The sequence below is a fragment of the Perca flavescens genome, chromosome 10, assembly GCF_004354835.1.
Source record: "Perca flavescens isolate YP-PL-M2 chromosome 10, PFLA_1.0, whole genome shotgun sequence".
Taxonomy (NCBI): Eukaryota; Metazoa; Chordata; class Actinopteri; order Perciformes; family Percidae; genus Perca; species Perca flavescens.
Genome location: NC_041340.1, coordinates 18562337 through 18577851, shown reverse-complemented (window position 1 = coordinate 18577851; position 15515 = coordinate 18562337). Strand labels below are relative to the sequence as shown.

The window sequence follows — 15515 nt, the reverse complement described above, 5'->3', positions numbered from 1 at the left end:
CTGAAACATGGAAGCATAAAAGGTAAAGAGCACATTAAAGCCTGATCCCTGCTGGAAAACCGCATGATAAAAGTGTGGCCTGGTGATAAACACTAACTAGGATATGGTTTCCTGACAGGGATATAGTGTTATTACATGCCAACTGTGAAAACAAACAGAAAGGTCAAATTTGTACCAAATCAAATTACTGTGGAGCCATTATACTTGGATCAAAGTATTTCACCCAGTGCCAGAAGGCAAAATGTGGGTAAATCACCAGAAATATTGTTTTGAGTGGGTGTATCTATAAAATATCGACATACATGTACCTTTTATCACATAAAATCAAAGTACCCATAGTGTGCAGTCCTTCCAGCCTGGTCAACTGTTTATTTGTTGCCTCTACCCCCCGGGGAAAAGCTGCTTAGAGCAGAAAGGAGATTACACATAACCAAATATACAACCAGAAAACATTGCAAAGCCTATTTGACCCCTGCCTATGAATAAACACACACACACACACACACACACACACACACACACCTATTTTGAGACCCAAATCTGCATATAGATTTGGGTTTCTATCAGACCTGACGCTTTCATCCCCACATAAATACAGTATTTAGACAGTATATTCAGTTAAATGTACTGTAAGAGCCTGCAGCTTTACGTGGTGGGGATTCAATCCTCTCACACTAACAGTAACGCACGCACACACACACACATACACACACACACACACACACGCACACACAGCCCTGTTCTGACCCATAAATCACCTTAGAAGCAAGACAGGTCCATTCCTAGAGCCAATGTAGGTTAGGCCTTTTGGTTGTGCACTCATAAAAGTTTTATTTTTAATATCTGTGTGCCTAAAACCCAGAGGGAGAGACAGACACAGGTGACCTTTGGGGGAGGTCACCGGAGAGGGTCACTGAATGAAATCTCTCAATGCAAACCAAGGACTCAGCAGCCTAGGGAATACATGGCCACATGGCCAAGCCTTGTTTAGCAATTGAGAGTGTGTGTGTGTGTGTGTGTGTGTGTGTGTGTGAAAGGGAGAGACAGGGACAAATGTCTCATCAACCTTCACACATCCCACACGCTCAAAGCATTTTTATGTAGGTGTGAGTAATCGGGCACAAAAACGCAGTCTTCGTTCTGTGTAGAAATACAGCTGGAGCTTAAATGTGGCTTCAGAAGTATATCAGTTATATCCCTCATCACTTAAATAAAACCACATTAGGAGGAATGTTTTCAGGGCCAATGTGAAGAGGAGGAACAATTGCAGGGACTGATGACCTATCATACATGAGGGCATAAGAATAGTGTTTTATGAAAAGCTGGAAAAAATGTAAACCTATCCTTTAATGGGGCAGCAACTCAGTGATATGATGAATAACGTTTTTTTCTTTCTTTCTAATAAAAAGGGACTGAGAAAAAATGTCTTAGTATTGTTAACCCTCCCGTTGTCCTCGTTTTCAAAGTTTCTACACAAAAAATTAAATTGTAAAACTTAATTGTAAGTCGCTTTGGATAAAAGCGTCAGCTAAATGACATGTAATGTAATGTAGAAAAATATGGGTTTCTTTTAACCAAATTGCCCCAAAACAACAACACGGTTGGTTCAATACAACATTATTCGCAATATCATTGAATTCCGGATGTTATATTATATTTTACAGCATTTTAAAAAAAACCTTCCTGACTAAACTGACAAAAGTCTTCTTTGGATTTTGACAAATTGTCAAAATATTTCATAATTTCTCCTTTTTAACTCAAAATTTAGGTATAAAATCATATAAATGAGGTTTATTGACCATGAATTTTGAAAAAATTGTAAATTGTAATTGTAATACTTGTGGTAATAAGTTGGTTTAAGGGGTGTATATACTGGCGGTGGACTGGGGGAAAAGCGTAGAAAACGTTGAATAAAGCAAGAAAAAAATATTAAAGAAACATAAAAAAAACAGTTTTCACCCAGGAGGACAACACACACTAAACTATAGGAGGGAAATGAGGTCTTCTCTTTGTGCCGATTAAAACAGTAACCCAAAAACTCATATACTCACAATTTGATTTTGCCTTATAAGGAAATGTTTACAGACCATGTCCAGGAGAGAGATGGCATGATGACATAAGTGCATACATCAGGGAAAAATATTTGAAAATATAGGGCACATGGTAAAACATGCTGACAGCAACACTTTTATCAAAAATCTATTTAGCAACGATGTCCAAAGCTCTCTATAAATCTTTTGTATTTTGACACTGCCCCCTGGTGTCTGGCAAAGAATGGTGCAACAATATTAGATTGTACTGAACCATGCATTAATGTTTTAGGCTGACAAGAAAAAATACTTTGTAATGACGTATATTATTTAATTTCACTTTGCAAAAACAGGATGGAAAATAAAAGTACAGTTCTTTAACAACACGGTGATGTACTCGTTGCAATAACATGTTTCTATTTTACAACACCGTCAAAATTTAAGTCTGAGTAGATGGGCAGTACATAAGCACAATTGTGAAAGACAAGACGTGCTACCTAACCTCTGCATGCCACTGGTCTAAATCTAGGGCTGGGTACCAATTTCAATACTTTTTAGGTGCCGACCGAATTGTCTCCTTAATATCGAGTATTGAAAAATGCCTCGTCATTCAATGCAAAATTTCAATACCTAAGGAGTAAATCTCATCAGCGTCAGTGAGCCAATAAGCATGCAGCATGCTTCTACCAAGATCTAATAATGATACTGACTGGCTGCCTAATGTTCGGCTGCCACGTCGTATAGAGTCCTGCAGGAAAAAATAAATGAAAAATAAATGAAAAGATTACTCTGTAAAGATTTTAATAAAATTGGTATCGAAAAAAGTATTGTTCAGCAAAAGATATCAAAATCACAGTATCGAAACATTTTTAAAGGTCCCATGGCATGAAAATTTCACTTGATGAGGTTTTTTAACATTAATATGCGTTCCCCCAGCCTGCTTATGGTCCCCCAGTGGCTAGAAATGGCCCTGGGTATCCTGCTCTGCCTTTGAGAAAATGAAAGCTCAGATGGCCGATCTGGAATCTTGCTCCTTATGAGGTCATAAGGAGCAAGTTTACCTCTCCTTTCTCTGCTTTGCCCGCCCAGAGAATTTGGCCCACCCATGAGAGAGAGACATCATGGCTTTCAAACGAGCAAAGTGGCAGTTGGTCAAGGCCACACCCCCACCCTCGACCTTGCCCCCACCCCCCTCAGAAATGGCACACACTAAATAAAGCTCATTGTGGGACTGACTCTATTGGCTGTAATTCTGCACCAAGGCTGAATTTCGGGAAAGAGACTTCAGATACAGTATTAGGGGACCACTAAGGTCTATATAAAAGCATCCAAAGAGCACCATGTCATGGGACCTTTAACAATACCCAGCCCTATCTAAATCTAATACCAACTAGACTTTCTTTATTGGCTTTATTAAAAACCTGTATTTGTAGTTCTTTCACTTCAAGACATTAAAAGGTGCTCAGATCTGTTCAGTGACTTTTCACTTATAAGGGAAGAACATCATTGGAATAGTGTCATCCTGGAGAAAAGTTATTTTCTTTACAACGACAGATTATTCATGGTTGATTATATCCAGCCATTTACAATACAGTTAATACAAAGTTTTCTTTTTCAGTGTAACCTATAATTCTTACATTGAATCATATTTGAGAAAAAAAAAAAGTCACTCAAATAAAATGTACTTTGACCATGTATTAATTACATATAACAAAATTTGACGGTGGTTAATCTTACGTTTACCCAATATCAAATTTGAAAAACACATATAAAACCAAAACCTTAAAGGGGCTGTAGTCACATTAATATAGCAGCAAACAAATATTTGATGTTGCAACATGTTGATGATGTAGAGATGCAGTGGAGTAAAGGCATCCTGAGCAGAGAATGAAGTCACACTGCCTCCGTGCGTGTTGCAGAGGTCGCAGTAGGCGGATATTTTCAGTCACTGATGGAATATTTTTAGCAGCGACAGAACACTCTGAAGGCCATCCGTCATTTCGACAGATTAGAACTCTGAGGGCGATCTACGGTAACTTTAATAATTTGAGCCTGCTTGCAACCGGTACCGACGACTTCACTTCACTAGTCTCTCCTCTTCTTCTGGCTACACCAGGCGTGAGAGCAGCACGATAGTGGTGCGTATGTGCCACAGAGATCCGCTCTTCACGTAAAGAAAAGGCTGAGTCTTCTTTTCATATATGTTTTACGGTGAAACAGGAGAGCAGAGGATATTAATGATTGTGTACATTTTCAAGAAATCAAGAAAGTCTAAAACAACCACTGGTGTGTAATTCAAGCTGCTCTGTTCTTTGTTTTGATAGCCAGTCCGGCCACACGTGCATGTTAGTGCATGTGGCCGCCAAAGATCGTAGGTATTTCATGTAGGCTATTGGGGGAATGGTCTGTGATTGCCATGTAGAGGCAATTTTCTTTTATATATCATATTTTTGAGTACAGCACTTTCAATACTTATATACTCTTTTTAGTGTTTAGAAATAAGTTTAGGTGGGACCCACCGAAGTTCCTAAGGTTTATTTTGCAAACAAAATTAAAGTGCAGCGCCATCACTTTTTAAATCTTTTCAAATGGGATTGGGACCTATGTCAGGCTCCTGCTGATCATCCATGTAGTAGGGATCTCCTTGATGGACTCTGTGATTGTGCACTCTCAGGTTCCCCCTGTGGGCAAATCTTTTCCCGCACTCTGTGCAAGCAAAGGGCCTCTTCCCCATGTGAACATCACGTTGGTGGGCTCTTAAGTTCCCGCTGCGGGCGAATCGTTTACCACACTGAGCGCAGCCAAAAGGGCGTTCCCCTGTATGTGTGCGAGTGTGCACAGTAAGCTCAGAGGGAGTGAGGAAGCTCTTGTCACAAAACTGACATGGATGCAGTCTGACTCCTGTGTGGCGTAAAAGGTGTCTGCGCTGGTGGGAGGGGTAGGTGAAACACTTGGTACAGTATGGACAGGTGTAAGGTCGTCCATTCCCTCCGCCGGGAGCTGGAGGGGGGCTGAGGGTGTTTGTGTGTCGCAGCGTGAGCGACTGTGAATTGGACTGTGGTCGGAGAGGGTCTCTATTGACAAACGTTGTGACCCGCCGTGTGTGATTGATGGGGCCTCTCCCTCCCCTGTCATCTCGGGGTCTCCATGGTGATTCGCCAGAGGGGGCTTGGGGGGGCTGAACCTGCCGAGCCCCCCTATGCCCCACACCTTGGCTCTGCACTGAGTTCTGATTGGAGTTGTGGTTCTCAGGCTCCTGGTCCAGGAAAGGAAAAGAGCTATCGTCATCTTCGTTGCTGGTTTCGTCAGAGCCAAAACCTGGTCGAAAGCAGGGTGTGTCTGTGCCAGTGCTGCTGCTAGCTGGATCAGAGCAGCTGGTGCCGTCTGCCTGCAGGTTCTCCAGACCGGACACCCTACCCCGGGTGGTGTCCAACCCCGGTAACCACTCCCCTGGTTGAGCTAGGCTTGGGTCGGGCCTGGGGGAGCAACGCCCGCTCTGTGAGATGGAAAGAAAAGGGGTGGAGGCTGGATTCTGGAGGGATCTGTGGTCTACACTGCCCTGATCCCAATGAGACACTGCAGATAAATTAAGAAGGAAAAGGACAATGAATGCATTTTCATCTCACCACCTGTAATTTAACACCTTTACACTCAAAAGAATTTCAAGGTCACATTACCGGTCAAAAGTTTGGGGTCACTTAGAAATTTCCATTCCACTCCATTATAGACAGAATACCAGCTGAGATCAGTTGCATTGTTTTTTTTAACCAGGGCAGCAGTTTTCAGATTACATTATGTGCTTACATAATTCCAAAAGGGTTCTCCAATGTTTTCTCAGTTAGCCTTTTAAAATGATATCAGATTAGTAAACAGAATATGCCTTTGTAACACTGGATGAATGCTGATAACGGGCAATGTAGATATTGCATTAAAGATCAGCCACTTCTTTTGCAATTATGCAAGCACATAATGTTATCTGAAAACTGCTGCCCTGATTAAAAAAATGGTATTCTGTCTGTAATGGAGTGGAATGGAAATTTCTAAGTGAACCTAAACTTTTGACCGGTAGTGTAACTCTAGTATTAAAAGGCTAAATAGTCAATAGTGGGAGAAGAATATAGTGACTTCTTACATTTGGCCTTGGCTTGTGTGGCAGACAGGGTATCTCTCTGCCTCTGGTCCCCAGCAGCAATGTTTCCCTCTGGGACTTGGACTGCCACAGACCCCAGGGTAGGGTGTGATCCAGCACGCTACGGAGAACAAGTAAAACTGGTCTGTAAGGCTCGGAAAAGCCAACAGCAAGGCATGTTGCAAATGTCACCTTGTGCTGGCTGTTTTAGAAATCAGTAAAGTTTAAATACTTCAGTTTATTAAAACAGCCAACTTTTGTAGCAGGGGGACAGGGTTAACCTCATGTTTTACTGAAGCTCCATCCTGGCCTGTGACCTCTTCTTTCAGGCTGCTGAGGCTCTGACTGAGTCTTTCTGCTGGGTCTGAATGAGAAGAAATATCCTTCCCCACATTCAGTCCTGTGGAGAAAAAAAAAAGTGTAGGTGGTCAGTAAAGCCTCTGGTGCAAGTTCAATAGTGAAGAGTGATGACAAAAAAAGGTTGATCTTAATACAAAATGGGGCTGATCCCTATGCATTAAAGTTATAAAAGATGGATTGGTTTGAGATGCAGCCTAGAATACCAGCTGATCCTAGACTATTAGCATACTTTATGCCCACTTTTATTACGTCTTTTTACTCTAATGACCAAACTGAGTTGTCCATGAAATATCCTGTATTACCTGATCCTGTGAGGGTCTGCTGCCTTAAGCTTCCTTCTCTGTCTCCTGATGACATCTCTCCTTCCTCGCACCCTCCAACCTTCGCCTTCTGCCTCCTCTCCGCTTTCTCCAGCTTGCCTCGGAGGATGGAGATCTCCTCTGTTTTCTGCGCTAGCTCCGCCTGCTGTTCACACAGGCTGCTCTCAAAGATCTTGGCGATTTCGCACACAGCGGCTGCCAGAAGCGAGTCCATGACGGTGGCCAGCTGAGCGTGGAAAGCACTCCTAACAGACTCCATTGCCCTTTGTTTCAGGGATAACGGTTTAATGTTAACAACTGATTGATGTTTAGTTCTATTGTTGGCCTCCGGAGACAGTTGAGGGGCGACGTGGCTAACGTTACCACTGTAAACCCTCCTCTGCCCTGACATTTACGGACTGCCATGAGATGTTTCCATGCTAAGTAGCTACGCCACTTCCAATAGCCATCTATCGCAGCGATTTGCTTTTATAACCCAATCTCCTTGCGATTAAATATCCTGTGTGGCGTTTTTAGATATTTCAATAGAGCTATGGTGTCAAGACTTTTATTGTACGTTACCTTAAGCTTGCGTTACCTTTACTTAACGTTGCAGTGTTGAAAAACAATGCGGTAATTTATATTGCAAGGACCCAGTTTGCATATTACGAGAACATAGACATAATCAACTTCTAGCTAGCTATAAGAAAACAGGTTGCCGTTAAACAGGCAGTGCAGTCAGGGACGATGTTAGCTGACATTAGATTAATTAGCTTTAACGTTAGCTCGCTAGCTAACGTGTAAACATGGAAGCCAACGAAGCGTAGCCAGTGCTAGCCTGCTAGCACTTAACTGTGTTCATGCAATGGAAAAAAAACAAATACGCAGATGGGCAATGGTTCTTGACTCTCGGTGGGCAAATCTCTTCACTGGCTAGCATTAAACCCATGAAAACCCTTTAGTAACTTTCAAAGATACGGCGACTCGTCGTCCAGGACTAGAAGCCATTGACATATATATATATAAGCTAGAAGCAGGTTGATGCCTGTGATGTGATTGCAAGTCTCGCGATAAGAAAGGGGAAGGTACAGCAGACAAAAAAAAAAGAAAAATAAGATTAATCGGTTATTTTCAATGACGAGGAGATACTATAGTTTACTGCAAGTAAATTAACATAAAAAAATGAAAGACAATGTATAAAGTATGGATTTTATTGGGGAAATGTTGATAATGTACAAGTCTAGCTACACTATAATACTTTATTAAAGAAAAATACAGAAGAGTAGGCTTGTAAACCATCTAAATCATTATCTCCATGTGGATCATTGAATACTACCCCTACAGAATAAAAAACAAATGTTGGAACAGTTTAAACTGTAAAATATGTTCACTTTTGTTCAGGCTTGTTTCAGGACTCAAGCATCAGATGAAATAACAATATAACTTTGAAAGTAAGAAGTCCTCAAGAGTTGACTATTGAGACACTCCAGGGTGATCTGAAACATTGTTTGAATGACAGACTTGATACTAAACAGCACAATCTGTAATTAAGGCAAACAGTAGACAAATACGTGCAGATAACTGAACATTTACCTTCAGTAAATACAAAAACAGGGTTGGTGGTTTTGATATATTGTGTAATGTAAGATAACAGATTTTCAACAGGTGGAGATTTTATTATACAGCTTCTACCGAGGCCACTCTTTTAGGGTCTATTAGACCATTGCAGCTAATACTGTAGTCAGAGAGCAGGTCTGCTTTAAGGCAATATTGCATTTACCTTCAACTGACTGAATCAGCCAAAACACCCTTTATATCAGTGTCACTTTCTCAATATAAAATTACATTAAAACAAATAAATGATAATAGTAGAAAAAGGGTGCTTGGTGGTGGACCTGACCCCTCATTAAATGGATAGAGACACTGATGTTTTACATTTGGGCTCTTCTTTTAAATTGAAATGACAATGCCAACTACACCGGATTTTGTATTACTTGTTTTACAGTACAGTTTTAGAATTTGTCAGATGGGGAATACTTATGTGATTCATATAATTATATTATATAATCTCAAAATAGAAAACAACAGAATCTAAGAAGGTTAACTGCAAGGAAAACCCCCACCATCAATCAGTAAGAGCATAAATGACAACATCCAGTGCTTCAATGTCCACAGATAGGCAATGCTAACTGTATACTGGCTTACTTATGGTAACGCTCCATATGGTTCTCAAGGCGTCCCTTATAGAAGAAGCCTTTTCCGCAAACCTTGCAGAGAATAGGCAAGTCCTGGCGACACTTAGACACATGCTTATTGTACTTTGCTTGTGAGCGGAATATCTTCTCACACTTCGCACACTGGGTGCCTTCCGTAGGCTGACGGCACTTTTTCTTGTGTAAGCTTAGCTGTCCACGAAAGCGAAACACTGCAGGACACCGCTCACATTTGATGGGCTTCTCTCCTGTGTGGGTGCGAAAGTGTTCAATCATCCGGTATTTGCTTTTCGAGACCTTCTGACACAATAAGCAGATGAAACCATCAGGGCAGCGTCTGCCCATGGTTTGCCATCCCGAACTCGGCCTCGTGTCTGAACTGCAATCTCTCTGAACATTGTTATGGTTGATTGCTAGACTTGTGTCTTTCTTTGGAGACTTCAAATCCTCTTGATCGTCTTCAGTCTCCTCTAAAGGCTCGGTCGATGCAACGTTTTCATTGGTCTCGCTGGAATTCATTTGGTCTTTGTGGATTCTCAGGATGTGCTTTTTGAGCGCCTGGTTAACGCGGAATTTCTTTGAGCACATGTCGCAAGGGAACGGCCTCTCGCCAGTATGAACACGCACATGCTCTTTCAGCTTCGAACGTCTATGAAACGTCTTGTTGCAGTATACACAGGAGTGTTTTTTGGTGGACCCGTCTTTCTGGATAGATGATTCACTGATGTTGCTAGAGAAAGGTGGGCTTTCCCTCCCATCGATCAGCTGTTTTTTGCTTGGTGCAGTCAGGTTTTCTTCATCACAGAACTCAAGTTTTGGAGGGTTAGTGGACTGAGCTTGTTTTGCCAACAATTGCTTGAGTTTTTTGCAAGTTTGTTTATGCAACTGAAGGGCACTCGGAAAACGGTATTCTTTTTTGCAACCTCGACACTTCTTGTGCGATCGTACATGCACACTTCGGCCAAACTGTGTATCAAATACCTTCTTACAAAACTTGCAGGAGTAGCTCTTTTCACCATCATTTTTCACCGTCTCCTTTTCTTGAGACTCAGTTGCTGCGGTCTTTCTTTTCTCTTTTTTGCTCTTCGTTGTATTTTCTTGCTCTTTTCCTGTTAAATTTCTCCCTTTTCCTCTAAGACCTGCATTGCCTGTCAGGTCAGTATATTCCTGTTTTATATCTTCGAGCAATTGTCTCATGTCGTTTCTCATTGGTGGACGTCGAGTTCCTCGGCCGCGCATTGGTAAGGTTCTGTCCATGCGTTTGTGCCCCTCGTTTAATGAGGAACCTGTGAAAGAAAAACATAAAATATAAATAATTGGGACCCAGTAAAGAGAAAAAAAATGATGTGAATATGAAAAAACAAACAAACGGTCTATTGTGTAACAAACTGATTTAATAAGATACCTACAATACTGACAGTTTTGTTTTGCGTCTGAAAGATGTTATTAGGCACATAAATGGTGGTGGTCTTATCTCAGGAAGTGATGTAAGGCCAGCTACTGACACATAACAATGGTGGGATGCTGAAGTGAAACTAATGGAGCTTGTTGCCACTGCCATTTTACCTTCCATAATCTCAACATTAACAATAAATAAGCTGAAGTATCATCAACGTTGAGCTATGTGTACATTGTGTAAAACCAAAACAAAACAAAAACGTTCTTGAGGAAAATATTGTGGTGTCAGCCAGGCAGGATTCAGCTCAGATCTGACCCCTAATGCATATTCCTTTTAATCCTCCAGGTACACACTATGTATGCAGGTGCTTGTCCGCCAATCCACATATTGGTAAAGAGCAAGATAATCAACAGACCACCCGGAGCGGTTTTGACAAGAACACGTTTCTAGTGAGGAGACAGTCCCTATAAAAACTCTTACAGTGTTTTCTGTGGATTGAGTAATAGAGACATTTTCTGGAAAGAGATGATGCGGCTTCATTTTTAACGTAATGTTTCACTGCTGTGAGCACCGGAAACTAAATTCTGCTTCTTTAAGTGGGGGAGGCAGAAATCTCAGTTCTTAAAAACTGGGCAAACCAACCCTTTTTATTATATGGATGACAGTAAATTTAGGATTTTACCTGACAAGTTGATAAATAAAAGTGATTTAGTATTTAAAGGGGGCCCTGGAAATCATAAAATAGCTATCGGTGAATGCAAGTATGTAAATTAGTGAATTACAATAATCATTCTGACATTATTTATCATTTACAGCACAAAAAATAAATGAAAGAATTCATAAGAATGAAACTCACCTCTCCTGGATCGTCTGAGACCCTCTGTTTGCTGATGAGAGTCATCAATGTCACAGTTAACCACCTTAAATACAGATGTTTTGTTATGTCTCCACTGATTAACAATGCAAAGTACAAAGAAAATAGGTGCATACAGAGCTGTGTCTGCAAAGGAAGCAATACATGGGATGAACTTCCTTGATGTTCTGAGACTTTCAATTAGTTTGCCTAAATGTGAAGAAATGGGTATGGCAGCTCTTTATAACAATACCGATTAGGAAAATGCAATATACTGATTGGATTGGAGGCTCTGCAGAGATGTGCTTTTTTAAAAGCACAACCCCCTAAAACTAAAAACAAAATCAAGCTCCCCCAATGAAAGGACTGACTGTGTTGGTCTGTAAGATTCTGAATCATATCAACAACTATATGCTCCTAATTAGGAGTTCTTGAGTAATATTTTCACTGTGATTTTGCACAATTCTTTGTGGAAATATTGGTCATGGAGTATAAACAAATTATTATGTTTACACACACACACACACACACACACACACACACACACACACACACACACACACACACACACACACACACACACACCAAGTGTATCAATCAAGGATGCACCGTATTTGATCCAGTCACAAAGCACATGGCCTTTATTGGTGGGGTTATCAAATTTTCAACAGCCCATCTCACCAATTATCCTGTCCTATTTTTTTTTGCCTCTTCAAACATAATTCAGGTCGTCTCTGCTGGTTCACAATGCTAAATTCCAATACCACAACATCCAGATTGTCCTTTCAGTTACACACCTCCTGCTTGATGATTGGAATGGGCCACAGTGGAATGGACAGCTTTCGCAGTCTTACGCTGGGACACACAGTTTCTTCTTGCTTGGCCACAGTCTCGCAGCCCAGGGGAGCACACCAGTCGTCAGGTACTGCACAAACCAACACACAAAGACGGTTAAGCTATGCAGAGTTTAAAATTGGGATTCCTTTGACTGAATGTTGTAGAAAGAAATTCACATGCACACAGCTTAAAAGGCTTTCTTTTTGCTATACTCTATACTGGTAGCTCTTAAGAAACATATTTACTCATAAAAATGTTTTCCACGATAGAAAGCGGCATATTTTGTCAAGTTATTCACCTCATTTGACCACTATACCTTCAAAATCAATCTCAGGAACATCAGACATTTGTCCAGGGGCGGTCAGAACATCTTCAGGCTCTCTTTGTGTTTCATTGATAGTAAATGTACTCCTGTCCACCTCTCTGTCACCTCCACACTCACTTTCTTTCAGCTTGAGCTCTGCTCTCTGTAACTTTATTTTGAGGTGAGCAATCTCTTCTCCTTTCTGCGCCAGCTCCTTTTGATGGTCATGTACGCTGTTCTCAAAGATCATCATAATTTCAAACACAGCTCTCCTCAGGACTGAGTCCATGCTTGTGGTCAGCTGGGCCCTAAACCCTCTCATCAGATATTCAGACATCTTTGAAGATGGCTGGCAGCTGCGTACAGATGTCCTCAATTGGAAAGTCTTGTGTGATGCTGTACTGGTCCTTTTACTTCCCACTATCACTTACTCCCTAAACAAAGAGATAAGAGATCAGGTCAGGTATTCTTTCAACAGGGTCACTTTAGCAGGGTGGATGTTTGCGGACACAGGGCTCTAAACCCAGGGTAAAAGGGATGCTGCTCTCCTTTCCTATTTATCCACCTAACTGCCTCATAGCCTATGCGGTACCCTGGGTAGAGGTGATATGTTTCAAGCATAACAATGTGAGTGAATGGAAATTTAAGATTTCAATAAAGTTAACATAAATACATAATACACAATACTGTCTTTCCAATACATGTTTCATGATAGCAGTACTAACGTTACTACTAATGGGCTATTTTTAACATCACTATTCATAATCTAAAACGTTTTTGAGGTACACATATGTACAATGTAAAATGTAAAATACAGATAAAAAAAAAAAGCCCCGAATGTCCTCAAGTTCTAAAAACGCCGGTGGGGGAAACCATCCGGAATTTACGCTATGAGGTGCCGTTATGGATGATGACAATATCCGGTAATGCTGGCTCACTGGTTAAGAATAAAAACCCGAATGATTAACCTGACGTTACTATGTATTCCTATAACATGTTCACGTTACTTATCTCTCTGAACCACATTAACGTTACAGTTAACGGTAGCTATGTTCATTAAGGACTAGCTAGCATCAATATATTTAACGTTAGCTTTCGACGAAAGAACAGCAGACCACATATTCGGTTCATGATACGCACACGTGACGTTATTTTAAACACTAGCAGGCGTTGCAGTGACAAAAACTGCTCAAGTGCGTTACGAGCTAGCTGAACATTAGTGTAAATTAACGTTACACATGGCAGGCAATTGATCGTCTATACGAAATACTGACCGTTCGGCACAAGGACAACTCCTGTAATTCGTCTACGATAATTATCTAACTTCGTCTGGACCGCAAATGCTGTACTACGTGAACAGTAAACCGGCTCATCCACATCTGACATCTAAAATGCATTTGTTTCTTGTTAGTTAATCAATGTGTAGCCATCACACCGTAAGATGTCCATACGCCATTTTTACTCAACAGAAGGAGGGAAAGGTCTTACGTGGGCACGTCACTGCTTAGCACGTATTCGTTTTATCGTTCAATATTTAAAAAAAAAAAATATATATATATTTACATATATGGTCCAAATAGTTGGATTAGCTAGCTAGGTCCAGAGAGGGATAGAGAAATGGTTCTGGCTAGGTCATGGATGTATTATAAAACCCAAGGATACAACCTGAGGTAGACATTTTCCTTAGCGCATGCGCTCCATATGTATGCTAAAACAAGCGGCGGTTACTATAGCAACCAATCTGGTACGACTATGTTGTTAATTAATCAAGACGTTGTGATTTATGTAAAGAATGTTTATATAATCTGTCAATGTACATCAGCAATATCTTTTCATGTCACAGAATCTGATAAACTGACCCTGTTTATGCTCCCCTTCAGGCCTAAAGGTAGATATCCTGAAGTGGACTCTTACTCTTTATTTACTCCGTGAATATCCAATATAATTATAATTATATATATATATATATATATATATATATATATATATATATATATATATATATATATATATATATATATATAATAACACCATTTTATGGAACAGATGTATTACCATAGATATAGAACAATCTATGTGTATTACCATAGCCGACTGGTATGATGATGGCCTAACTTTTGTTTGTTTACTGAATACAGGTTAGCCTGTTAACATTTGAAGAATTTAACACAAAGTACAAAGTATCTACGGCAAGAATAGAATATGGAAAAATCTGTAAAGCAATACCATCACACGTACTCAAAATGATCCAAAACAATATATTATATTCTATGTTCATACTCTTCTTACCATGTTTAAAAGTCGCTCAAATTCCTTAGAGGTGGAAACCTGAACATTTATTTTTTTGGTCCGACGTCCACAGCTGGTTGTCTTTGAAAATTGACAATCTTCCCTCATTTACATACAATGTTATTTAGTACATGGATACACTGAATGCTAACATTACCAATGTAATCAACCTTATTATTTTGGGTAAATATTATTTTCATACTTGTAAAAGCATCCACCCCTCTTTTCCTTTTTTTATTTGTTATTTTGTCAAATATTTTAAGTCACTATAATGTATGGAAAAAAGTAATAGAACAGCTAGAAAACTTTATTCTAATGTGCCTAAATCCTTGCTCATTTAATTTAATAACTCTTGCCTTGCCCTTTAGTGCTCCTATGACTGTTTATATACAACATGACATCATACCTTTCTTTTCCAACACAACATTGCTTTCTTCGTCTTCAGCTATACACAAGTATTGTGTACGACATAAGTGTGTGGTGCACAGCATTCGACTCATTGTCTAGTAAAAAATAAAATACATTCTTGTTAGGACAAATTGTCATTTTGGCTATTATTCCATTCATGGAAGACATTTTGACATGTCACAGTAGCGAAAGCCCAGGTGTAAATACTAAAATTAATGATGGCTGAATTCCATTTACTGCTTCAGTTTCAGGGTCCTTGTCTGCATTGAAAAAGGTCTATTATTTTTTACTGGGTGTTCTCCAGAATTGAATTTCATTTTTTTTTTTTTTTTTTTTTTTTTTTTTTAAACAGAGCTTGTGGGAAATGTAGTGTGTCTTTGTCAGTCTAGAAAAT

The 15515-nt window shown here is 40.1% G+C and overlaps 2 protein-coding genes across 6 annotated transcripts; both read right to left on the bottom strand.

The window, feature by feature from the left end:
- Positions 1-3332: 3332 nt before the first annotated feature.
- Positions 3333-7867, bottom strand: LOC114562810 (zinc finger protein 768). The gene is made up of 4 exons (XM_028589427.1): positions 6822-7867; positions 6441-6559; positions 6163-6280; positions 3333-5606 (listed from the first exon to the last, which is right to left on the bottom strand). The coding sequence occupies exons 1-4, from the start codon at positions 7228-7230 to the stop codon at positions 4615-4617; spliced, it is 1638 nt and encodes a 545-aa protein (XP_028445228.1). The 5' UTR covers positions 7231-7867; the 3' UTR covers positions 3333-4614.
- A 146-nt stretch (positions 7868-8013) lies between these two features.
- On the bottom strand, positions 8014-15458 carry LOC114563119 (zinc finger protein 62). Of its 5 annotated transcripts, none has more exons than XM_028589923.1 (5): positions 15120-15458; positions 12437-12858; positions 12081-12208; positions 11287-11350; positions 8014-10317 (listed from the first exon to the last, which is right to left on the bottom strand). In XM_028589923.1, exons 2-5 carry the CDS (start codon positions 12759-12761, stop codon positions 9020-9022), a joined length of 1815 nt encoding a protein of 604 aa, XP_028445724.1. In that variant the 5' UTR covers positions 12762-12858; positions 15120-15458; the 3' UTR covers positions 8014-9019. The 5 variants fall into 5 exon arrangements, with proteins under 5 accessions (XP_028445724.1, XP_028445721.1, XP_028445723.1 ...); XM_028589920.1 differs by lacking the exon at positions 15120-15458 and adding an exon at positions 13988-14097; XM_028589922.1 differs by lacking the exon at positions 15120-15458 and adding an exon at positions 13913-13971.
- Between the last annotated feature and the right edge of the window lie 57 nt (positions 15459-15515).

Coding starts and splice junctions, on each gene's coding strand:
- LOC114563119 (XM_028589923.1), bottom strand. CDS start 12,761: ATGTCTGAATATCTGATGAGAGGGTTTAGGGCCCAGCTGACCACAAGC. Junction 12,209..12,436: donor TCCTGAGATTGATTTTGAAG/GTATAGTGGTCA, acceptor TGGTTTGTGCAG/TACCTGACGACTGGTGTGCT. Junction 11,351..12,080: donor TTCCAATCATCAAGCAGGAG/GTGTGTAACTGA, acceptor TCTGTATTTAAG/GTGGTTAACTGTGACATTGA.
- LOC114562810 (XM_028589427.1), bottom strand. CDS start 7,230: ATGTCAGGGCAGAGGAGGGTTTACAGTGGTAACGTTAGCCACGTCGCC. Junction 6,560..6,821: donor GCAGACCCTCACAGGATCAG/GTAATACAGGAT, acceptor TTTTCTCCACAG/GACTGAATGTGGGGAAGGAT. Junction 5,607..6,162: donor CACACAAGCCAAGGCCAAAT/GTAAGAAGTCAC, acceptor ATTTATCTGCAG/TGTCTCATTGGGATCAGGGC.